Source organism: Saimiri boliviensis, chromosome 6 (genome assembly GCF_048565385.1).
Source record: "Saimiri boliviensis isolate mSaiBol1 chromosome 6, mSaiBol1.pri, whole genome shotgun sequence".
NCBI classification, from domain to species: Eukaryota; Metazoa; Chordata; class Mammalia; order Primates; family Cebidae; genus Saimiri; species Saimiri boliviensis.
In genome coordinates, this window is record NC_133454.1 from 17,137,537 (window position 1) to 17,162,090 (window position 24,554).

Genomic DNA, 24,554 nt, shown 5'->3' on the forward strand with positions numbered 1-24,554 from the left:
AGGACCAGATTAGTTTACTGGTAAATTCTACTAAACATTTAAAGAATTAATGCCAATCTTTCTCAAACGTTTCCAAAATATTGAAGAGAAAGGAACACTTCAAAACCCATTTTATGAGGCCAGCATTACCCTGATGACAAAGATAGAAAAAGATATCAGAGAAAAAACTACACACCAATATCATCAAGAAATATGGGTGCAAAAATGCTCAACAAAATAATAGCAAATGGAATTTAACAGCACATTGAAAAGATCATATACCATCACCAAGTGGAATTTATTTCTGAGATGCAAGAATGGTTCAACAGAGGAAACTTAATCAATTTGATAAATCACATTGAAAGAATGAAGGATAAAATAATGCAATTAATAAATGGAGAAAAAAGTCATTGACAAAATTGACATCTTTATTTCATTAAAAAAAAAAACTCAACAAATTAGGAATAGAAGAAAATTACCTTACAATACAAAATCATGTATGAAAACTCCTAAGCTGAACACCATACTCAATGGTGAAAAACTGAAAGCTTTTATTCTAAAATTAGAAACAAAGATGTTCACTCTTACCATTCTATTCAAGATAGTACTGGAAGTACTGGCCAGAGTAAATAGGCAAGAAAAAGAAAAGAACCCCACATTGGAAAGGAAGAAGTAAAAAAATTATATGTGTTCACCGATGCTATGATCTTATATGTAGAAAATTCTGAAGATTTCATACAAAAAAATCTGGAACTTAATTTAACAAAGTTATAGGATACAAAATCAATATACAAAAATCATGTTTCTGTACACAGTAAAACATCTGAAAAGAAATTAAGGAAGCCATCTCATTAACAATACTATCAAAAATAATAAAATATTGAGGAAAAAACAGGTCAAAGACTTCTTCACTAAAGACTATAAAATATTGCTGAAAGGAATTAAATACACAAAAAATGTAAGGCTATCCCATGTTCATGATTGAAAGATAATATTAAAATGTCCATATTACTCAAAGTAAGTTACACATTCAGTGTAATCCCTATCAATATCTCAATGGTATTTGTTGTAGGAAAATAAAAAACAATCTTAAAAATCATATGGAATCACAAAGAAGCCCAAATAACCAAAACAATCTTGAGAAAGAAGAGTAAATCTGAAAACCTTATACCTCCTGATTTTAAAATATGTTACAAAGCTACAGTAATCAAGACAGTATGACACTAAGCCATACATACGAATCAATTAAATAGAATAGAGATCCCAGAAATAAATCCACACAGATAAAAATCAAATCATCTTTGACATAGGTTCTAAGACTACACATTGGGAAAGAACAGTCTCTTTCAACAAATAATGTTGGGAAACAAAATATCCGTATACAAAAGAATTAAATTATCTTATACCATCCACAGAAATAAAATCAAAATAAATTAAAGACCTGAAGGTAAGACCTAAAACTATAAAATTCCTGGATAAAACTATAAATAAAAAGCTATACAACACTTGTCTTTACTGTGATTTCTTGGATATGACAGTATCCAGAAGCACAGGAAACAAAATATATACCAGAAACACAGGAGACAAAAACAAAAATAGACAAGTGGTACTACTTCAGACTAAAACACTTCTTCAGAGGAAAATAAACAATAAAGAAAATGAAAAGGCAACCTACACAATGGGGTAAAATATTTGCAAAGTATATACATGAAAAGGACTTAATATCCGCAATAGATAAGGTACTCCTGCAACTCAATAGCCAAAAAACAAATAACATGATTAAAAATGAGAAAGGACCTGAATAGATATTTTTCCAAAGAAGATGTACAAATAGACAGTTGGTTTATAAAAAGATGCTCAACATCACTAATCATCTGGGAAATGCAAATTTAAACCACAATGAGGTATTGCCTCACACCTGTTAGAATTGCCATTATCAAAAAAATTAGGAGAACGAAAAAAATGTTCTTGGTGATGTGGAGAAATTGGAAATCCTGTGCACTGTTTTGGGAAATGTAAAATGGTACAGTTGCTATGGGAAACAGTATGCAGTTTCCTCAAAAAGTGAAAAATAGAGTTTCCATGTGATTCAACAATCCCATTTCTGAGTATTTATTAAAAAGAATTAAAATCAGAATCTGGAAGATAGATTTGTACTCACCTGTTCATTGAGCATTATTCACAATAGCCAAGAGGTGGAAACAACCTGAATGTTTACTGATGAATGAATGGAAAAGTAAAATATGGTATAAACATACAACAGAATATTATTCAACCATAAAAAAGAAGGAAATCCTATTATATGCTACAACATAGGTGAATCCTAAAGACATTATGCTAAGTGGAATGGGCCAGTTGTAGAAGGACAAATGCGGTATTATTATGCTTGTAAGAAGTATTGGAAGTAGTCAAACTGAAAGAAATAGAAAGTAGAAAGGTGGTGGTCCGGGGCTGAGGGGAGTAGGAAATGTGGTTTTGTTGTTCAATGGGTATAGAGTTTTGATCACATGGTGAAAAAGTCATAGAGATCTGCTTTACAACCTTGTATTTATAGTTAAAAGTACTATATTATACACTTAAACTTTAAGAGGGTAGATCTTATGTTTTGTGTTTTTACAACTTAAAACTAAAGGAAATACTTGCTATGAATAATAATGCTGTTTAATATTTTTTAAATTTGTGACTTGATTGGAAGGGAAGTGAAAGAGCGAGTTCCATGCTTTTATATTTTGTGATGCACACTTTTATTACCCTCTGAAATTATTGGCCAAGCACAGTGGCTCCCACCTGTAATCCCAGCCCTTTGGGAGGCCAAGGCGGGCTGATCACTTAAGGTTAGGAGTTCGAGACCAGCCTGGCCAACATGGTGAAACCCTGTCTCTACCACAAATACAAAAATAAGCTGGGCATGGTGGTGTGGGCCTGTAATCCCAGCTACTTGGGAGGCTGAGGCAGAAGAATTGTTGGAACCTCGGATGGAGAGGTTGCAGTGAGCTGAGATTGTGCCACTGCACTCCAGTCTGGGCAACAGAGTAAGACTGTCTCAAAAAAAAATCTTATGAAATTATTATGACTTTCGGCTTACATCATTTTAAGATTAACGTGGCTTTGGAGTTCAGGATTCTCTTTATGTTTTACTATTAAGTGGCTTTTGATTTAGGGAACTGCTCCCTCTTTTGTACTATCTAGCTATAAAGGGAGAACTCTTGAAAAAGCTTGAGAGAAATGCACAGCTGTCAGGAAGTGCAGCTTTTACGAATTAATATCTTGCTAAAATAAACAGAAGCTGTTTCAGCTCCAGTGCTAAGACCACTAGCAAATTTCTTTGAAAAATGAGTTAATACCCTTTTGCCGCTCAGCCACACTAAATGTTCTGCTAAAGTGCTGACTATAAGAATACATTGCCATTTTGTTTTTTAAATCAAAATGCTGATTTATTGATTTTACACTGAGAGGTAGAACATAGACCAGAATACCTATATTGATGTGATCATTGAAAGATACTTTTGTCTTCTTTAATGTTTGATTTATTTCAGTCCGTGTTAAATCTTGGTGCTGAGTTCAGAGGATGCAGTTGCAAAGAAAAGAGCTTTCTCCTTGCCCTGCTAGCAATCACTTACGTTCTGTTTGGGGATAAGGGTACAAAATAAGTTATAGTGCAATTCTCATGTTAAATACAATTTTGTTAAGTGTTGTAATAGAGACGCACAGTTGCTAAATGAATGTTTAATGGAAAGATGACATGAGCTATCCTGAAAGGTGACCTGGTATTCAGGAAATGCTTTCTTGAGGAGGTGATGATATTCAGATGGAATTGCAGAGGACAGGGAAGACTCCAGTATTTCTGAGTAAAAGAGATCTAGATGGCAGTTTGGTTAGAAATAAAGACTGGAAGCTTTATTTTGGAGCTGTCTGGCATAGTAAGCTCACTTCTTTTTAGCTTATACTATGTTTAGGGTGACTTTGGGGGAGTTGCCTCCCGATGCATCCTATGGAAGGGTGAGTGGGAATGAATCATGTGGAAGTATAAAGTGGGGAAAAGAGCATCCTGGATGGCCACAAGGTAGTATTGAGGGCAAGTATTCAAGGCCTGAGTGGTTGGAGGGCAGAGCAAGAGTGTGAGGCATAGACAAGACTGGTAAAAAGCCACAGAGGCCAGATCACACAGAGCATGATTAAAGACCATCCAAACTACTTTAAAGATTAGGTGATCTATGAGGATACAGATTTCCAGGAAATGACATTTAATTGACAGGTGTCAAGCATAAAGGATCTTATCATAATTGCATTTTAGGAAGTACTCTGGGTGTTGTGTGAGAATGAATTAGAGCCAGGGTGTATACGAGAGACTAGTTAGAAAGCTGTTTCACCAGAGACATTATGCTAGCTTAGACATCAGAGTGGTCATCACGGTGATTGCATGAAATAGATAAATCTTAAAGATATTTATAGAGACAAATATACAAATACTGTAGATCATGACTTAATGTGCCAAAGAGATCTGAAAAGCTTATAGAAGTGACATTAGTTTAATCTTGAAGGAGGAGAACAAATTTCTCGTAGGAGTATAGTTTAGCATTTAGCTTCAATTGCAAAAATTCGCAAATTTTAAATGATTATTACCTTTTTACTAGTGTTCCTTTCAGAATCTTTAAGAAATGTCACATAGTATTCTGATTTCTGTAATTGCGTTACTAAGTGCGTTAGAAGTTAATATATAATAAACTTACATTTCCTGAATACCATTTTATAATTTAGACATATCACTAATTCATATTAATCCCTTCCCCATCAACACTCACCAAATCTAACTATGCTAGTTACAATTTGGGACATTTTAAAAGTTTTTTTCTATTTCCTATTAAATTGTTTGTTTCAGTTAAATCTCTGTATTAAGCATGTTATTTTCCACACTAAATTCCTGATTGTTTTTGTCTCACAAGAATTATGACTAAATTAGTTTAATTATTTTGGGAATAATTTCAGAATCTAAAACACTTTACATACTCCTGGCTTTCTTATTTTGAAAGAAATGCGCTTGAATCTGGAGGTTGTCTAGGCCAAAGATTATTAGATGTAGAAGAATATTGATTTGTTATCATTTATAAAATTTCTAGTTTTTACAGTCATAGGAATAGACTGTATACATTTTCAAAGCATTTTATGATTATTTGGCATATTACTTGTGGCTGATAAGAACATCTGTTACCCAGTCATTCTTCAGCAAACACTTAGGTCTTCTTTTAGAATTAATATTTTCATTTCCCATAGGCATAGGATGCTTGAAGAAAATTTTATCTGGAAAAAAATTCTGTATTGTGTTTTAATGCAATACAATTTATTTATATCTTTGCTATTTTTTATTAAACAAATCGAGCTTGGATATTAGTCTTAAACCCTTGCTTTAAAACCTAGTCATTGTTCAATGAAGTCAGTGCCAGGTCAAAGAGAGTTCAATAAGACATATCTCATCTAGGCATTGCCCTGTGCACCATCTGCCCACTTTAAATCACAGTGATAAGTAGGATATGTACTTGTGCATTGCTAATTCTTGTTTGGCCAGAATTTCATGTCATCTCATGGTCATTACAGTTGTCCAATTAGAGTTGATCAAATTGCATTACCATTAATTAGTGAGTCTGTCTTATAGCACAGAAGGCTAGTTGAACATATTTATCTGTTTAAGTGGGCTGTCCTCAGAAAGCCAAATGTCATATTTGGAAAGAAAAGTCTTATTTGTGGGGAAGGAAAGATGAGAATATGGAATTATTTTACATTTGCTAAACTGAAAGAGTAATTCCTATTTAGTCTTTTAGTAAGCTTAATAAAAGTTTGCTCTAGTCCTAAAGATCTTCGAGGCAAAATAAAATTAGTTATGCAATGGATAATATTCATTTATCTGCAAATGAATGACATGCTGAGGTTATTAAAACAGAAATTCTGTGGCCCTTGTGATGGGAAGAAATTGTTCATTCTGAACAACTCACTTACAACAGATTTAAGTCCCTGTGAAGATTTGTAATATCTTGAGCAGTGTCAAGCCAGAAAATTGTTTCTGCCTTGCTGCAAGCTGCACACACCATTACAAAATTGTGATGGATGCACACTGACTTATGTTTATATAGATTGATTCTTATACTTGAGAGGCAAATAGGTGAGAACAGGAAATGTGTTCCCTGAAGATGCCAATGGGCCTTTTTGCAATGATATCTGCCTAAAAAACTAGAGGAGCATCTATGGTTAGATAAGATGGGAGACAGTCAAACTTATCACTTCCTGACTTTCTCATTTGAGGGTGATGGCATTGGCATATCATGTCAAGTCCTACTGTGCAGCCATGCATCATGGTGACACCAGAAAAGCCTAAAGTTCTCTAGGGTTTTATTTGACCCAGCAGTTCTTTCTGGCATAATCTATTAATCTAGAATAAAAAGAAGAAAGAGAAAGAGAGAAGTAATTTTCTGCCTTTTCCTCACTGTCTTCAGGTATTGATTTTGACTTCTTGATATTCTTTCAGAAAAAAACAAACAAACAATTAATGCCTTTGTTATGTTTGTCCAACAGTTCAAGTTTCATTTATTTTTGACAAATTTTCTTAACACTTGACTACCTTGACTACCTAAACACTAGAACTGAAGTTAACTTTAAAAGAGTAGTTTGTTTCTGAAGCATTGCTGAATGAAATATTATTTTAAAAATCTGTATCAGCTCCTTCATTTCTCTACTTTTTCCTTTCATTTATACTTTCACCAACCATCCATTTATCCATCAAAAATATATATGTATTTATTGCCTGTTATGTAGTAGACAGTATGATAGGTGCTTGAAGAAAAATGACCAATAGCATAGACCAGAACCTGCCCTGTAAATTTACACATATGGGCCATTATTATTGAGCAAACGTGTTTTGAATGCTTTCTGTGGTAGGCACAGTGCTAATATCAGCCCCTGGTGCAGAATTTGGAAAAGGACCTTTATATGGAGATACATTGAAAAAAAGATCCTCCTCCTTTCTTTCAAGATTTTTAAGCCTAACAGTGATTTATCCAGGGAGTCTTAGTGTTCAAATGTAGAACTTGTTATGATCTCAGCCCTTGCAATAAGCACCTTGTCAGCTCAGGCAAACATCAGGCCTATACTGCCCCAGCACCTGGTAAATCCATTGAGAAGCTGATTTGATGGCGTCCGATAATCTGCAGATAAAATAATTATTTCACAGGATTACATAATCTTTGTTAGGTCCTGCAGTGGATGGTAACTGGCTTCATAATCAAACCAAAATTATTTCCTGAGGAATATGTGATAAGGATAGACATTTTGGCAATGGTTATGGAAAGTTTCAAAGAGAATAAAGATTATAAATGTTGTGGCAATTAGCCTTTTACTTTACTTAAAATATTATATATGGATCCAGCAAGCATGCTAAAATTTAAAACAAAAATCCTCTTTGGAAGGCAATTGTTTTAAGTTGGAAAAATTTAGCTCATTTTTCAGTGAAAGAATTTGAAAATTCTGTCTTTGGAAACGAAAATACTCTATGGCAGAGTTGGATGTATCTTTCACTTTAAAACACAGACTCTGTCTGTGGTGAATGTACTTGTTGTGGTAAAGTATTTGAAAGGAAACCCTCAGAATAATTTGGGGGAAGGAAAAGTACTGTTTTAAAATAAGCCGAACCCATCAGTTTTAAACCTCAAAAATTGCCTTTCTTTGAATAAGAAAGAATTAATAATTGTGTATAGCATAAAGAATATATGTTTGGATCATAATGCGTAATTGTGATTTAAAACAAACTAAACTTCTAAATTTTAAGGGACTCTAGTATAATGCTGTGACCTCAATGATTTTTTCAAGTGAATTGATATTCTTTAGAATTGATGTTGATGATCTTATATAGTTACTTCATGATTGGGTCTGTGTCTTGGCAAATCTCTCTCTAGATAAGTGATTCCTGTAAACGTTAAAAATTCCTTTACAGGTTAACTTTCACATCATTTTTTTTATTGCTTATGTTATAAAGGTTAAGCCTAGATGCATCTTTTCTGGAAAGAAGAGTCCTGATAATCTCATAAGAAGTTCCCTTTCCCAAGGTTTGTATTTTGTGTGGGGATCAGCAAGGAAAGGGAAAAGCCAGAATGCCAAACTGCAAAGAGTTATTCTTTACTGTAGGGCTCCATCCAAAAAGGGTTTGTAACACAGTGTACAGTCTTGTAGCCCAGCTGTGTGGAGCATTGATTGCTTCTGCCTAGAGCAGGGATACTGTCAAGTTGCTCTGTGAGTTGAGTCATCTATTGACAAAGAGCTACCAGCCCGCAGATAATGCTGTGCGGAGCTGCTCTCGCTGCTCCCACTGCTCCCACGATGCACTGCTTATAGCAGCTATCAAAGATACTGAAGTATCCACAGGGGAAAAAAGACTTTTACAACTGCCTGGAAGAAAGGGGTGTGAGGGAGGAGACATTTCTGTGCAGAGCTGACCAAAGGAAAAAAGTAGGCATCAGTGCAGTATGAATGCATACCTCACCAAGCAACACAGCTGCAGCCGGGGGTCCGATGGGATGGATGCCGGCCGGAGTGCGCCCACCCTGATCAGGGATGCCCACTGCGCTTGTGGCTGGCAGAGGAACTCTCAGGGGCTCGGGTACAGTTCTCAGACCATGCCCTCCTCAGGACCAGGGGGGGCAGCTTCAAACAGGACTGGGGGGGCCAGCTTCAGCAGGACCTTGTGGGACAGTGTGCGGAAAAGCCCCCACAAGACGAGCACCAAGGGCAAAGGGACTTGTGCGGAGCATTGTACCTGCGCACATGGTTGGTTCAGCCCAGCACAGGTGAGCCTTTTCCTTATGAATTTCCCTTGAGTATCTGAAGAAAGTGAGAGCAAGTTGTTTAAGGGTCGAATGGCTTGGAAACTTTGCTGAGTCCTCCTTAAGTGTGCCTGCATGTAAAAGATTAGAGAAAGAAAAATCTGTCATTTCCACACGTTTGTGGACTCACACCTCTGGGTGGTCTATGAAAAAGTCTAGGAATGTTGTGCTCAATTTATTTCACTGACTTTTCACCAAGTTTAACTTCTCTCGTCCTCAGGTTTTATTATTTTGCATTATAGTCTTTTAGCAGCACTTTTACCTGTGATCATTTTTAACTTGTGTTCTGTTCTGCCTTTTTATTATTATTATTTTAAAGAACAAAGAGAAAATGAATTTTAATCAAACTTTCTGTCCCTTTAAAGGCAAAATAACATTTGTTTCTTTACTATAGAAAATAGTGATTTGAAGTATTCTAATTTTACTCTTAAAATATTGTGTGCCTTTTCAGTTATGGAGAAGAAAAATTGTTTATATAAATAATTAATTTTACAAAGAAAAGGAATAATTAAGAGCAAAATAGAGGATGGTTAAACTTAGAATAAAAGAATGAAGCACTTCATTTATTCATAGAGAAGCAATGTTTGTTCATATGAGAATCTATAGCTCTCTTTCTTCTATAATGCATTTCTAAAGCAGATGTGCAGTTACCTTTAATTTGATTCCTAGCTTATTTTAGCCCTCAGACTATTATCATTTTATCAGAAATCAATTTGGCTCATTTTTTCTGTCTTCATTCAAAGAAGAGAAAATAACTTCCTGCAAATGCAGTAAAATATAAATAAAATGTACCTGTAGTCACTGTCATAAATACAGAAAAATGACTATTTTAAAATATATGTTGAAAAGAAAAAAAGCTGCATTTGCAGAAAAAATTCAATCTCAATTTCAATATGATTTTAGCATAATGGAGAGTAGATATTGATCATGAATAAAATGTTATAGTGAGAAGTGTAGAGGAAATTTTCACTTTAATAATAGCTTTTAAAAAGTACTTCCAAGAATGTCATTAATCACTAGTCTTAATAATATAGAGTTACATATACATAGCCTTATATATGGCTTTTGGTGGATTTACATGTAATTATAAGCTTTGCTTAGAAAGATAGAGCATCTCAGCCTCTTAATTTATATCAGGAAATATCATTTTATTATTAAACTGGTTTGGCTTAAAATGGAGCTTGGCATTTAGAAATGCAGCTATTAAAGTTAACATGAATTCCAAACTGAATAAACAGTCTTAACAATTGTGAACAGTCTATATAGCGTTTAACAAATACATTCATTTCAATGTCTTTAGCTTATATCTTTACTGATTGCCTTAAATTCTCAAGGCTCACATAGGCTAGGAAGACAAACCTACTTAATAGCATCTAGCTTATGGTTGTTGCACAGAGTAGAGAAAGCAAACTTGCTTTGTAAATTGCAATTCCTTTAATCCAAGATACAATATATGTTTTTATTTCATAAATGATAGCTTCCCAAACCCAAATCTCTAACATTAAGTTATAGTAAGCAAACTCTAAAAATGTTCATGCATTTTTCATCAACTGAGGGAAACTTTTTATTTCCTTAGTTTTTAACAATGCATCCTACTTGACTGACACTTATAGCCATTTAATGCTTTCAAGGTTTGAAATACACTCTGTATACTCATAATTAGAGATCCAGTAACATATAAGAAGGCAACAAATTGAGGCAGTCACCATTTCTCCCTTATTCTTCTGCATAAATATTTGTAAACATTTTCCCTCCCATTCAAATATACTTTATTACTGGCTGGGGCTAATAGTGATGCACAAATACTGGAACTATGAAACTACATCTTTTAGGATTTTCAGTGTTTTAACAGTCTTCACTTACCAGACCCTTTGGCCTTTACCATTTCAGTTCTATAAAAGTGCTATGCTAAATTGATTAATCTCTGTCTTTACTCCATGCATGAAAACTTTGAAATATATTGTGTTAAATAATTTCAATGGTCTCTACACATATATACACACAGAATTTAATAGATGCACACAAATATCTTAATATATCCAACTATTTGTATATATTAACATATTTTGTGTATATATGTCTATATGTGCATATATATGCAAACATATCAAAATCAGAGTTCTATATTATTCCAGCTTTCTATCCTTAAGTATACCAGCTTGTTCTTCCAAAGAATGCTGTGTTCTCTCCATATAAAGTACTTTTCATGTAAATGTTCTTTACTTTACTTCTATTAGGTTCTCAAAACTACTGATAAATGTATATTTATAAATCTGTATCCATTTATATATGCGTCCATAGCATATATCTAATACCTAAATTATACAGAGATGTATAAGTATGATACAGTTGGGTATATTATCACAAAAATAAGAGCCCATGTGTATCTATATATATTCATGTGTCCACTAAAACTAAGACCATTTTGAGAATTTAATGATACTACTTTTTACCCATTAAATTAACTGGGAATATGCTGTGAAATCTTGTAAAACAAAAACTGGAGCTGATGATACTAAACATTAGAATCCTTAATAAAGCATAAAGAAGAATGGTGCGTGTTTTAAAATAGTCTAGGGACTCACATGTGGTACAGAACGTGCCTAAGGGTTGTTAAGCATCTGGGAGCTTGGATCTTGCCCTCGGAGATATTTGCAGTATTACGTGGAAATCAGCAGTGTGATTTCCAGCTGCTGTAATAGAGGGCCATGGTAATGACTTGAGTTCCTCCCAAGGCTCTTTTCCAAACTCCTGTGATTTGGAGTACCATGTACTTACCGGACTGTGTCATTATGTTGTTCCTCAGCAGGTCTAAAAATCAGCTCTGTCCCTTTTCAAATAAGTTTTCATTCCAGTTCAATCTGTAGAATTAATATAACCATAATAATAGGTAAACAAATGGAAAATTATAGTGCCCAGAAGTGAGTTCCAAATGTACATCTAGGATATTAGTGTCAGCCTTGGGAAGAAACATGTCCATCGTTGTTTATGTGGTGTTTCCTCCCAATGCAGACTAATCTAGGGAGGCAGCACAGAACAGTGGAGACTCGGAGACCAGAGTTTTATGCATTTGCCTGCCTGCCTGCCTGCCTGCCTTCCTTCCTTCCTTCCTTCCTTCCTTCCTTCCTTCCTTCCTTCCTACATTTGTTTGACTATCACGTACTAAGTAACTGCTATTTACTCTTCTGTCAGGCCTTGCGGGTATGATATTGCAGTAAACAGGCTGGGTGCAGTGACTCACAACTGTAATCCCAGCACTTGGGAGGCAGAGGCTGGTGGATCACTTGAGGCCACGAGTTCAAGACCAACCTGGCCAACATAGTGAAACCCTATCTCTACTAAAAATAAAAAAAAAAATTATCCTGGTGTGGTAGTGCCTACCCATAGTCCCAGCTACTCGGGAGGCTGAGGCATGAGAATTGTTTGAACTCAGGAGGTAGAGGTTGAAATGAGCCCAGAAGGTACCACTGCACTTCAGCCTGAGCAACAGAGTGAGACTTGGTCGCTAATAAAAAATAAAAATATTAAAATTAAATTGTAAACAAAGTAAGTATCTTCCTTACTACTATGGAGTTTACAGCCTATAATAGCCTATAATATGTAGCAAATAATATACCATGTGTACCTTGATATACAAAAAATCATATCACTGTAAGTCATAACTTAGGAGTGAAGCAAAATTTTAGAGAGTGCTGCAAATACCATAATGAATGCATATTCAGGATACAGAAGGACCACAGAGGAGTAAAAAAGCGAGATACTTGGAAAAAAAATACTGCAGTTCATAAAGCTTTTGAGATTTTCTGCTTTATGAATTGAGGATATAAATAATACCTATCTCAGAGAGTTGTGGTGAGGAATGATTAACAAAATGTTAGCATAGTGCTTTCATATAGTAGAGGCTCAATTAATATTTAAGGAATAAATGAATGACTAGTAAGTCCACATTAAATATTGGCTATTACTTACCTATTCCTTAATACAGTTTTTTTTATTATTGGCTGGGAAGAGAAGAGAAATGAATCAGTGAGGACTTCGTAGAGGTAGTGATACTTGGATGGAATTAAATTGAATTTAAAATATTGTATGTGTTTATTAAGTAGATAAAAAGAGATAAATTTTGAGCAGAAATGAAAAATACAGAAAAGCATGTAACACCCTGGTGCCTGTGCACAATCATTCTAATTGCCTATAACATTGAACCCTGGAAAGCAGGTTCATTAAGAGACAAGCCTGGAGAGGCCAGGAGTGATGGCTCACTCCTGTAGTCCCAGCCCTTTGGGAGGCTGAAGTGGGTGGATCATGAGGTCAGGAGATGGAGATCATCCTGACCACCAACATGGTGAAACACTGTCTCTACAAAAAATACAAAAATTAGCTGGGTGTGGTGGAGCATGCCTGTAGTCCCAGGTATTTGGGAAGCTGAGGCAGGAGAACCACTTGAACCCAGGAGGCAGAGGTTGCAGTGAGCCGAGATCGCACCACTGCACTCCGGCCTGGTGACAGAGCAAGACTCCATCTCAAACAAACAAACAAACAAACAAACAAAAGAGAAGCCTGGAGTGGCGGGTGGGGCCTGGGCAGAGAGAGCTGCCAGGTAGACCTTGAGGACTTCATAAGGTTTGAGTGTCTGCTCGGCCACTCTCCATATGTCAGGCTTCATCATCAGTGAACCCTTTGAGCCTCAGTTTCACTGTTTGTAAGAAGGCTGGTTTTCTAGATGAACACACAGATCTCATCCAGTACTAATGTATGTGACTGTGTCAACTGACACTTAATTATTGGGAAGCACTTTGGAAAGGATTTGTGCTTAAAAGCCAGACAATATCAGATTTGAATTTACTAGCTCTATATGACCTTATCTGCTTAACTTCTCTAAACCTCATTTTTCTCCTCTGTAAAATTTGGGATAATAAAGTCATGTTGCAGGGAAATGTTACAAGAATTGAAAATACTGCATATAAAAACTCAGTATGGCACTTAGAACAATATTACTCACTTAATGGTATTTATTATTAGTAATGATATCTAAAGTATGCTTTTTAACCTGAAGAACTTACTGTCCAGCAAATTCATCATTCGTATTGTGCTCTTTGATTAGAATTTATGGTTTGCCCACTGAATTTTTTGATGTCTTCCTATAAAGATGAAGGTTAGGCTAGGCAAGGCAACTGTCCAGAAACTTTTGGCATAGTACCACATAATGCTGCTACTGAGGTGACATAATGTCCTTCAGGGCTCTCGGCAATTTACAACTGTGAACACTAGAAAATAAAGCATGTAGAATTGTGTTGATGAAGTAGCATTCCCATAAGCTTGTATTTAGAGGTAAGGAAATGCTGAAAAATTTTCTCAGCAAAATTCTGCAAGAATAACTGCGTTTGAAATTTTTAGCCAAGCTCTGTAAATCTTCTCCCCTCACAGTCCCTTTGCAGTGACTCCAGAACCAGCAATTTGCAGCAACTTGAGTGCAGAGGACTTTTTAGTCCAAGAAGTAGGGTTGCCCTAGGATGAAATCTCAGGCTCAGTTTATGTTCAGCCAGAAACATCTGACAGCTTGTTTTAACTCAGTGCATGCTTTAACTTACTCCTTCTAGAAAGACAGAGCTTTACTGAGGAAGAATAAGACTTTCTTGTCTCTGGGAAATACCAGCTCTCCCCCAGGTAAAGGAAACAGAAGAGAGCAAGCCATATCACAGAAGGAATTAAAATTCTAAGCATTCCTTGGAGAATGTGAATCCACTTGGTCAACACTCCTGGCACCCATATTGCTGGATGCTGACATAAGCAGAGCCTTCTCTCTAGGGTAGGGCAAGGAGAAGCCAAGCACACAGAATGGGAAAGAAGAGAACAAAAATGACAGCATTTATTGCATACTCACCATGCTCACAATGTGAAACACTATGGTAGGGGCTGTACGTTAGTCATTTCCTTCAGTTTTCCCAATAACATCACCAGAGTGATGTTGTCATCTCCATTTTGAAGATGTGGAAATGGAACCTAAGAGTAATGCTTACGATCACACAAGAGATAAGGGCAGAATGCATTTCCAATGCAGGTGTGTATGACTTCCTTGTTCTCTCCACCACATCGTACAAAAACAAGGCCTTTTTGAAGTACCCGTGGGAGGTAAAATACCCTGTGGAGACCTCTGTAATTCTCTAATTTAACAGAAATTTCCTTAAGGCATTGGGATATTCCACATAGCTGGGAGTACTGGCATTCCCTTGCAGAATCCTGGATTCCCCTAGCCTACTTTATTTGCTGGTGTCAGGAACCCTGAATGAGTTGGGTTCCTGAAGATCCCTTCCCTCCTTTATTATGGTTAAGGAAGAACTATGTTGATCTGAGGCAGCTGGAGTTGATTCCCATTGAGCTTAACACTAGGAAAAGATACTTGCTATGCAACTTGTAAATTATAAGCTTGGATTCAAGTTTGCAACATTTGTGGCAAGAACTTGGGAACCACCTATTGTAAATTTAATATAAACACAAAAGTGCAGAGAGATACTGCCGTTAGTACAAGAGCATCATCTCACATTGCTGAGTGTTTGTGAATCTCATACAAACACTCTGTCTCCCTGTGTATCCATCATGCCAAGAATCAAAACTCTGTTTGATACCATCATCTTCATTGTCCAACCTCCTTCTCTGATACTTGATCTGTTATAAATGTGGCCTCACCTGGTTTTATTCTCCTTCATTCTCTACTTTATTCCGTTATTTTAATTTCACAGGGCATCTAGATGTTTCGTCATTGTGTCAGAACTGTATGGAAACGTAGTAGCCTCCTAGTACAATTTTCAAAGCAGAAACTATACCCTAGAAAAGTTAAGAGAATTGCTCAAGGTCATTTCAGTTTGTGGCAGAATGGGTCTATGTCCTTGATTTCAGCACTGTGTTCTTCTTTTACTGTTCTGAGTTGCTGTCCCTCTCTTAGCCTTTCTATCTCGTCTTCATGAAGAGTCATTTTTGTCAGATAATTATGAGGCATGCAATTTATTGATAATTATGTGTTGGACATTATATAAAAAGTTATATAAACCTATTTTTTTACTCAGAATTTAGACCAGTAATCCCCAAGGACAGAAGAAGAGAGAAGAGCCCCTAGAAATTATTTTTTAATGTTTTTCTTCCAACTTTGATTTTAAGGCTTGGGGGTGCATGTACGGGTTTGTTACATGAGTAAATAGTATGTTTCTGGGGTTTGGTGTACAAATTACTTCATTACCCCAGTAGTAATATAATACTCAATAGGTAGTTTTTCAGTCCTCACCTTCTTCCTGCCATCCACCCTCAAGTAAGCCTAGGTGTCTGTTGTTACCTTTGTGTTCATGTGTACTCAGTGTTTAGTATGTAATATTTGATTTTCTGTTGCTGTGTTAATTTGCTTAGGATAATGACATCCAGCTGCATCTATGTTGCTGTGAAGAACACGATTTCGTTCTGTTTTACAGCTGCGTAGTATTCCACATTGTCTATGTACACATTTTCTTTATCCATTCTATAGTTGGTGGGCACCTAGGTTGATTCCATGTCTCTGCTGTTATTAAAAGTGCTGCAAAGAACATACATGTGCATGTGTCTTTATAGTAGAATAATTTATATTCCTTTGGGTATATAACCGGTAATGGGATTGTTGGGTTGAATAGTAGTTCTTTTTTAAGTTCTTTGAGAAATCTCCAATCTGTCTTCCAAAATGGCTGAACCAATTTATACTCCCACTGAAATGAATAAGCATTCCCTTTTTCCAATGAGTTCACCGACATCTGTTATTTTTTGACTTTTTAATAATAGCCATTCTGACTGGTGAGAAAGCACTTTGGAAAAGCAGAGAGATACTTAAGTGTTGTTAAAGATTGGGAAGTGATACTGGGATTTAGGGAAGCGGGTCGGGGATGCTTCATACCATAATGTGTATAGTGGTCCTGCCCCACAAATAATTGCTCCATGTACTGCACAATTTTTAACATTCCACTAAATGTTAACGAAGATTAACAAAAAATTTATTATTACCTAAGCCTAAAATCAAACTCAATTGTACAAAGTATTTTTACAAGGATTTAATAATTATTAAATTTTCTAGGACTATAACTCTTGCGATAATCAAGGGACCATTGTACTTTGTTCTGTTAGCAGTTTTGTCAGTTGTTCCGCATTTTGGAAGGTCACATCCTTACAACAATGCTGATGTTAGTATTGACATACTCTTCTGCGTCAATCTACGTGTATAGATTTCATCTGCAAATATGCAAGTAAAGAGATTTGAGACTCCTATTAATAGTCTGGAACCAAATATTTTAATTATTTGGTTTGTTAAGTTTTATTGTATTTTTAATTGACAAATAATAATTGTCTATATTTATGGTATCCCAGTTGATGTTTCAATACATGTAAACATTGTGAAATAATTGAATCAGAGTAATTAACATGTCAGTTATCTCCAACACTTATTATTTCTTTGTAGTCATGTGAAAGAACATGTGAAAACTATTCTCATTTTTTTTTTTTGAGACTGAGTCTCGTTCTGTCACCAGGCTGATTCAAGTGATTCTCCTGCCTCAGCCTCCTAGGCTGGAACTACAGGTGTGTGCCATCACACCCAGCTAATTTTTGTATTTTCAGTAGTTACGGGGTTTCACCATGTTGGTCAGGATGGTCTTGATCTCTTGACTTCATGATCTGCCCACCTCTGCCTTGCAAAGTGCTGGGATTACAGGTGTGAGTCACTGTGCCTGGCCATGAAATCTATTCTTTTAGCTATCTTAAAATACACAAAACATTATCATGAACCTTAGTCATTAGTGGACAGAAAAGGAGTGATGTTGGTCAGAAGATCTAGAATCAAATATTTTAACTTGATAGAAATATAAAGTGCAGGGATTTCACCAAATTTCATTAATATAAAGTTGTATTTAAAATATTTTATTTGATTGCCATACCATAATTTTTAAAACACTTTAAAGTATAAGAAATCTTTCACTATTACTCTGATACTGTGTCAAATCTCAAACTCAGCTAGTATCAAAATCAGCTTCTCCATAAGCCCTTAGGTTTCAGAGTTTGTATCTATTATTCCTCATTTCCTATCAATGGATAGAATTTTGGAGTTCTAGAAATTAAATAGATGTCTTTACATGAGAAGGAATTTCAAATAGGAATAGTAGGTAGGCAGGTAGACAGGTAGGTAGGCAGGTAGACAGGTAGGTAGGTAGGTGGGTGGGTGGGTAGGTAGGTAGGTAGATAGATAGATAGATAGATAGATAGATAGATAGATAGATAGAAAGCTGACTAGCCAGATGACTGTCTTACTGGCATGCCCTATTTTGATATTAAACTTATCAGTAAGATCCAGTTTATCTGCAAGAATATGATACATTTTTAACTTCTACTGTCTGCAGTTTTCCTTGTTAGATTATCTATATTTCAACTACTAAAGTTATTTCTTCTTGTGTTTCATCAAATACAAATGGTCTGCTATTACTTTTTCTAACACTGATTTTTAACCTAGAATCTGTCTTGTACGTTTTATAAGATATGGTATCTGGTCTCTTTATGCCCTTTAAATCCAAATTTATTCTTTATAAATATATGCAAGCATTTGACTACATCATTACATTATCTGGCATGGTAGGACTCACAGACTGCCATATTAAAAATACATTTTTTTTAACATAAACTACTTTATTTTTTCTTTTACTTTGGTGAAGGCACTGAGTTTTAAAAAATATGTGTAAGCAGTTGTATCATCTATGAATTCTATTTCAGATAAAAAGGATATTACAAAACATTTATTATAAAATGGAAAAATTGAGTCTGCTAACATCGAACCACTGGTTGAGATATTCAATATTGTTTTGTGTATGTACCATTATATCTGTGTATTTAGCTTGCCTTCCAACTAGTCCAGGAGTCAGCAAACTACGAATCCAGCCTGATGCTTCTTTTTTTAAATAGCTCGTGAGCTACGAATTGTTTTTATATTTTTTAATATTGAAGCAAATCAGAAGAGTAATGTTTCAGACATGAAAATCATGAGTAATTCCAATTATACTGTCTATAAATAAATTTTATTGGAACACAGCCACGCTTATTTGTTTACATGTTGTCTGTAGCTGTTTTTGTGCTGCAATGGCAGAGGTGAATAGTTCTGATAGAAACTGTAAGGTCAGATAGTCAGAAAAGTATTTATTATCAGACCTCTTAAAGAAACAAGTTTGCTGACCTCTGTACTAGGTTATCGGCTTTCCATTTCCCACGTGATGGAATGTCCCTTTCTGCCTAACAAAGCCTATCCATTTTTTTCAAACCTGGTTTAAGCACATCCTCCTTTTTAATTCATTGATTTTTAGCTCTCAAAATTGCTATTTAACATGATGCTGTTTAACATCCTGCAAAATTAGAGTATCATCTTACATTGTGGCTAGTTTCCTACTCAGTCTCCCTGATTTGAGAGTCTCATATCCCCAGCGTGGAGCGTAACTTGCAGTAGCCTAGCTGTTCAATCTTGTGGCCTCTTTGTGACAATTCTTGTAGCATCATTATTAAATTATGTTTTGGAACCAAGACTTACCCACATTTATGGCTATAGAGAAGAGGAACTATGTGTTCGGTGCCTGTATTTCTTACAGGATAACCTGCACAATTTATAGCTTTTTACCATAGTTAGAGGTAGGTATTGATACTTTTCAATATGTGTTTGCTCCATTAAACTGGATTTCCTTAGAGCACAACCTGTCTTATTTACCCCGCCCGCCCCATTTCCCCAGTGCTTAGCACGTAACAATAAGTGAATAAAGTGTTCTTGATTTCTGAATGAATATTAATACAGGACCTTGTATATAAAAGCACTCAATCAGTTTTGAATTTATTATTATTACTAATTATGGAGGTGTCTTAACATCATAAGTGATACCTTCTATTCCCACAGTAGCTCAACTTAATAACAAGTATGTTATTTTAAAAGTTTAGACAGATTTACTGTTCTATTTGTTTTGTTTTTAGTTTAACTCGGATGCTTATTCCATTCTGTAGTACTGTTAAAATACTGGAATCGTTGTTTAGAAATTAAGTTCCATATTCAAATGGGTCAAACTATTTTAGTAATGGAAGGTAGAATATTATAGTTTGAGAGGGAATCCGATAAAAATTTTTATCTTACACAGTATCATAGTTTAATTTAGGAGTCAGTTCTCTGTAAAGTTGAAATAATGTCAAGAAATACATTTTATAATTAGTTTCTGGACACTGTTGTAGACTGCATGACCTTTTTCTTCATCATTTTTGTCATTAAATATTAAGTGCTTGGAGTACAGTAGTTGGCACTGTTGCATTAAAAATCTATGATTGAACACATTTGCATTTTATTCTGACAGGCTGTACTATTTAGTTAGCAGTCAACATTGATTGTTACAGTTACGACTATTATAGTTGGTTATCCATGACATTAGTTGTTCAAAGCTCTGTTTATACACCAGTTCTAAAGTTGATTATGTTTGCACACTGATTTTTCATTTCTCTAACCTATATTACTCATTCTCTATAATACATGCTATCATACCTAATTACAATTTTTAAAATTACATTTCTAACTCCAAGTTTTATTTTACTGTTTTTTTGAGACAGGGTCTCACTCTGTCACCCAGGCTAGAGTGCAGGGGTGCAATCTCAACTCCATCTCCTGGATTCAAGCAATTCTCCTGCCTCAGCCTCCTGAGTACCTGGGGCTACAGGCACGCACCACTGTAGCCGGCTAATTTTTGTTTTTTTTTTTGTTTGTTTGTTTGTTTTTGTTCCATTTTGTTTTTGTAGTAGTAGAGACGGGGTTTCACCATATTGTTCAGACAGTTCTAGAACTCCTGACCTTTAGTGATCCACATGCCTTGGTCTCCCCAAGTGCTGGAATTTCAGTGATGAGCCACCACGCCTGGCCCATATTTTATTTTTTAATAAAAAAAAAACTAGTACTTAATTATAAATTATTTTAGTTTAAAACTGAGTATTTTAGCTACTTAAAAAATAATTTGTGTTATTCAGTGTTAGGTAAAAAAATAACACAAGCTTATGATAAAAATAGTATAAAGATTTTTTAAGTTAAAACTCACCTGTAATTCCACCTGGAATTAACCCTAGTTAATGTAGTGACAACTGTTTTAGTCCTTTTGTCTCTGTATATGTATCTTCAGTGAATGATATATACTTTTATTGACACATGCTCACAGCTGTAGCCAAATTTGAGTCTCATTTATATATGTCTGTTAAGTGAGAAGTTAAGACTATGAAACTGTACTGCTGGCTGGTCACGGTGGCTCACGCCTGTAATCCCAGCACTTTGGGAGGCTGAGGTGGGCAGATCACCTCAGGTTGAAAGTTTGAGACCAGCTTGACCAACACGGAAAACCCTGCCTCTACTAAAAACTGAAAATTAGCCAGACGTGGGGCACGTGCCTCTAATCCCAGCTACTTAGGAGACTGAGGCTGGAGAATCGCTTGAACACAGGAGACAGAGGTTGCGGCAAGCTGAGATAGTGCCATTTCACTCCAGCCTGGGCAACAAGAGTGAAACTCTGTCTCAAAACAAACAAACAAACAAGCAAACACCTGTGCTTCTTTCTAAAAACGAACATCATATCGTGAACATTTTTCTAAGTTAGCAAAATGATTTTCTTGTTGACATCATTTTTAATGACTGCAAAATACTCTTTTTCTACCAAAACCCATAATGTTGGGCATGTAGGTTATCTTTTTTTAAGTTAACATAAACATTAGTGAAGTAAACCTTGGTGTACTAGAACTTTTGACCACATTTCTCATGAGGATATATTTTTAGAAAAAACAATTATTAAGTCAAATGGCGTGAATTTTTAAGGTTCATAATATTTACATAGTCATTCAGTTAATACTCATCCAACAATTCATGACTGAACAGTTAACACAAGCCCAAACACTAGGTTAATCAGTGGGGATATGCTGAAACATAAAAGAGACTGATTCTTGCCCATGGAGCTTAGAGTTAATTGCCAAATTGCTTCCAAAATTGTTTGCTTTGCCAATTTATGATTCTGCCATTCTAGGAGTGTATGAACATGTCTTTCTGCCTGTACTCTTGACTTTTTTATCTTTGTAAAATCTTTTATTACTTTGATAGGTTAAAAAACTGTGTGTCATTTCTGTGGTAATTTACTTTTCTTTGTTAATGAGAATGAGTACTTTTCCTATTATTGTATCCTATTATGAAACTCTTATGATGTCTTCTATAATATCTACCACAATAGATTACTATATCCAGTTGGCAATTTAATACATGCTTTATTCTTTGACAGGAAGGAAGAAAGAAAGGAAGGGAAGAAGGAAGGAAGGGAGGGAGGGAGGAAGGGAAGGAGGGAAGGAGGGAGGGAGGAAGGGAGGGAGGGAGGGAAGAAGGAAATACAAATAGGAGAGTAGTTTCTGTTTAAAATTCCTGGTAAGAGAAATTTCCACCTGTCTTAAATATAGTAGGGTCTTCTTAACCATCTTCATGAGTGATACATGCACCTGTCTTTCTTGTCACTGTAACCCCTTTCCTTGTGTCTGTTCTCTGGAAGGAAATGAGCTGATTTCTCTTTTTTTCACCATGATGTAGGTGAGCAAGATTGAATTGAGTGACGTATGAAAAAGTCATTCATACAACAAGCAGAAGTAGACAGGCTATCTGCCTCTATCTGTAGAGAGTTTGCTGAGGAGTGCAACATGGACATTAAATTGGCAGAGAGCTTGAAGAGGAAAAAGGATTAACGGATCAGATGGGAAAGGGAAATATCATGGAAATTGCCTATTTTAGTATGTTTACATATGGATATGAATTTTATGTAATTTGAATATAGACATTTAAAGATGTGTTTGAGTCTACATGTCTTAAAATGCAGGCAGTCTCCTCCTAACATGTTATCTGTTACAAACACATTATTCTTATACTGCTGATTCTAATATTTAGAATAAAAGTTACAGATGCAATAACTCTCTCGACTCTTCTCATCAAAGCTGGGCACCCTCTGGTTGTTTCAAGGAAAAGTAAAACCAATATACCTGCAACATGAGAGCAGTCTGGTTTCTAGTAGGAGAAACAATGTTTTCAAAGGACTGAATGGAATCACAGTTAAATAGGTTGAGAAGTGAAAGTAGGTTGAAGAAAGAGATTCTTTTGAGTTTATGAAAGAACCCACCATATTTGGGAGTTCCCTGTGGGCTTGTTTTTCAAAAAACTAAATCAAATGCAAGTATAACAATTGATATGAAGATTCCTACCACTCTTTGCAGTTCACTCAGGGCCTTCAGCCTATTTTCATCTTTCTTCTTCTTACTCTGCATCGCACTCAAGCCTGTTTTATAATTCATTCAGTGTGCCAAGTGAAAATCAGGAAGTCATCACCAGATCTCTTACATTTCTACTTCTAGGGCCCTCATGAATTAATCGATCACTAATTTATATATAATTATATCTCAAGAGTGTTTCAAATATTTTCCCTTTTTACATTTCTACTCTCCATGCTTGAGTTTTGATGTGTTATCATTCCCATAAACTGTCTGCAGTAACCTGCAGCCTCCCAGATCTCTTCAATCCATTATGAATATTGTTGCCAAATTTATCTTAACACTCGGTTCTATTTGTATCACTTACTGACTTAAATGGTTTAACAACTTTAAATCATTTAAAGAAGTGCTTCACTTTAAGTGTAATCCGACTTTTGGAGAAGATGAGTATGTATGGAAATGTTAATGAGTGATCTATGTTGGATTAAACATGTTTTAAGCAGTTCTTTATTTTTGATCCTACAATTTCTCAAAGCTCTTGGGGGCTTGTATCTCCAAGAGACAGGTAAAATATATTAAACATTTTTTAAATGTGTGTGGTAATGAAATCCCTTTTTCATGAATGCTTATTTATGAGTGTCTCAGGGAAAACCGATTGCCAACCATTAGTTTAGAAAATAGAACTAGATTCCCTAGTAGAGCTTTCAAAGTTGTCTTCAATTTGGCCCCAATCTGCATTTCCCACTCCATCTCCAACCACTCCTACTGTGTTCTGGTCACACCCAGCTGTTCACTGTTCCCTGATTCCCTGAAGCCACCATGCAGTCTCCAGCCAAATCTTAGCTCATGCTCTCTCTCTCTCTCTCTCTCTCTCTGTCTCTCTCTCTCTGTAATAACTCTCTCCATTTCTGTGTTTGATATAACCTTTTTCATCATTCAAGGATCTTTTCTAATGTTATCTTCTTAGAGGCCGTTATTTCTCTGTGCTCCCACAAAAAGTAGAACATATGCCTGCTTTTCACTTAGCATTGTAGTTACTTACATGTCTGTTTCAACTATCCTATTAGAAGCTTTGTGAGAAGACAAAATATACCTTATTTCTGTAACTTTAGTGCCAGGATAGGGCCTGAACATTGTTTATGAGTGATTGAAAGGATGATATTTTTAAAGATTGGTAGATATGGAATAGTGTTGTATTTGACAAGGCAGGGTTGCAAGAAACGTCTTTAGGTAATACTGTGACTAGGTTTCTGAATGCCACATTCTGTCTTTTAGAAAGCCCCAACAATCATTCTAAGGGTCCAGGGAGATTAGGGATCAAGAAACTGACTCAGACTAGCTAAAATATACCTTATATCAAAGTATGAAAAGTCATTTATTTCCATGAAAAATATACTTGTCACATGAAGGGAAACACTCATG

At 35.6% G+C, this 24,554-nt stretch overlaps 1 protein-coding gene across 18 annotated transcripts in view; it reads left to right on the forward strand.

Annotated features, from left to right (window-relative positions):
* DLG2 (discs large MAGUK scaffold protein 2) overlaps nucleotides 1-24,554 on the forward strand; it is a 2,103,224-nt gene that overhangs the window by 1,244,741 nt on the left and 833,929 nt on the right. The window contains exon 1 of one of the 18 annotated variants that reach the window (XM_003935054.4): nucleotides 673-8,807. The exons of 16 other annotated variants lie outside the window; for them this stretch is intronic. In XM_003935054.4, the coding sequence (XP_003935103.1) occupies nucleotides 8,487-8,807 (321 nt within the window). In that variant the 5' untranslated portion in view covers nucleotides 673-8,486. Of the gene's footprint in view, nucleotides 1-672; nucleotides 8,808-24,554 lie in introns of those variants that run through there. One more of the 18 variants, XM_039462197.2, reaches the window with a different exon arrangement.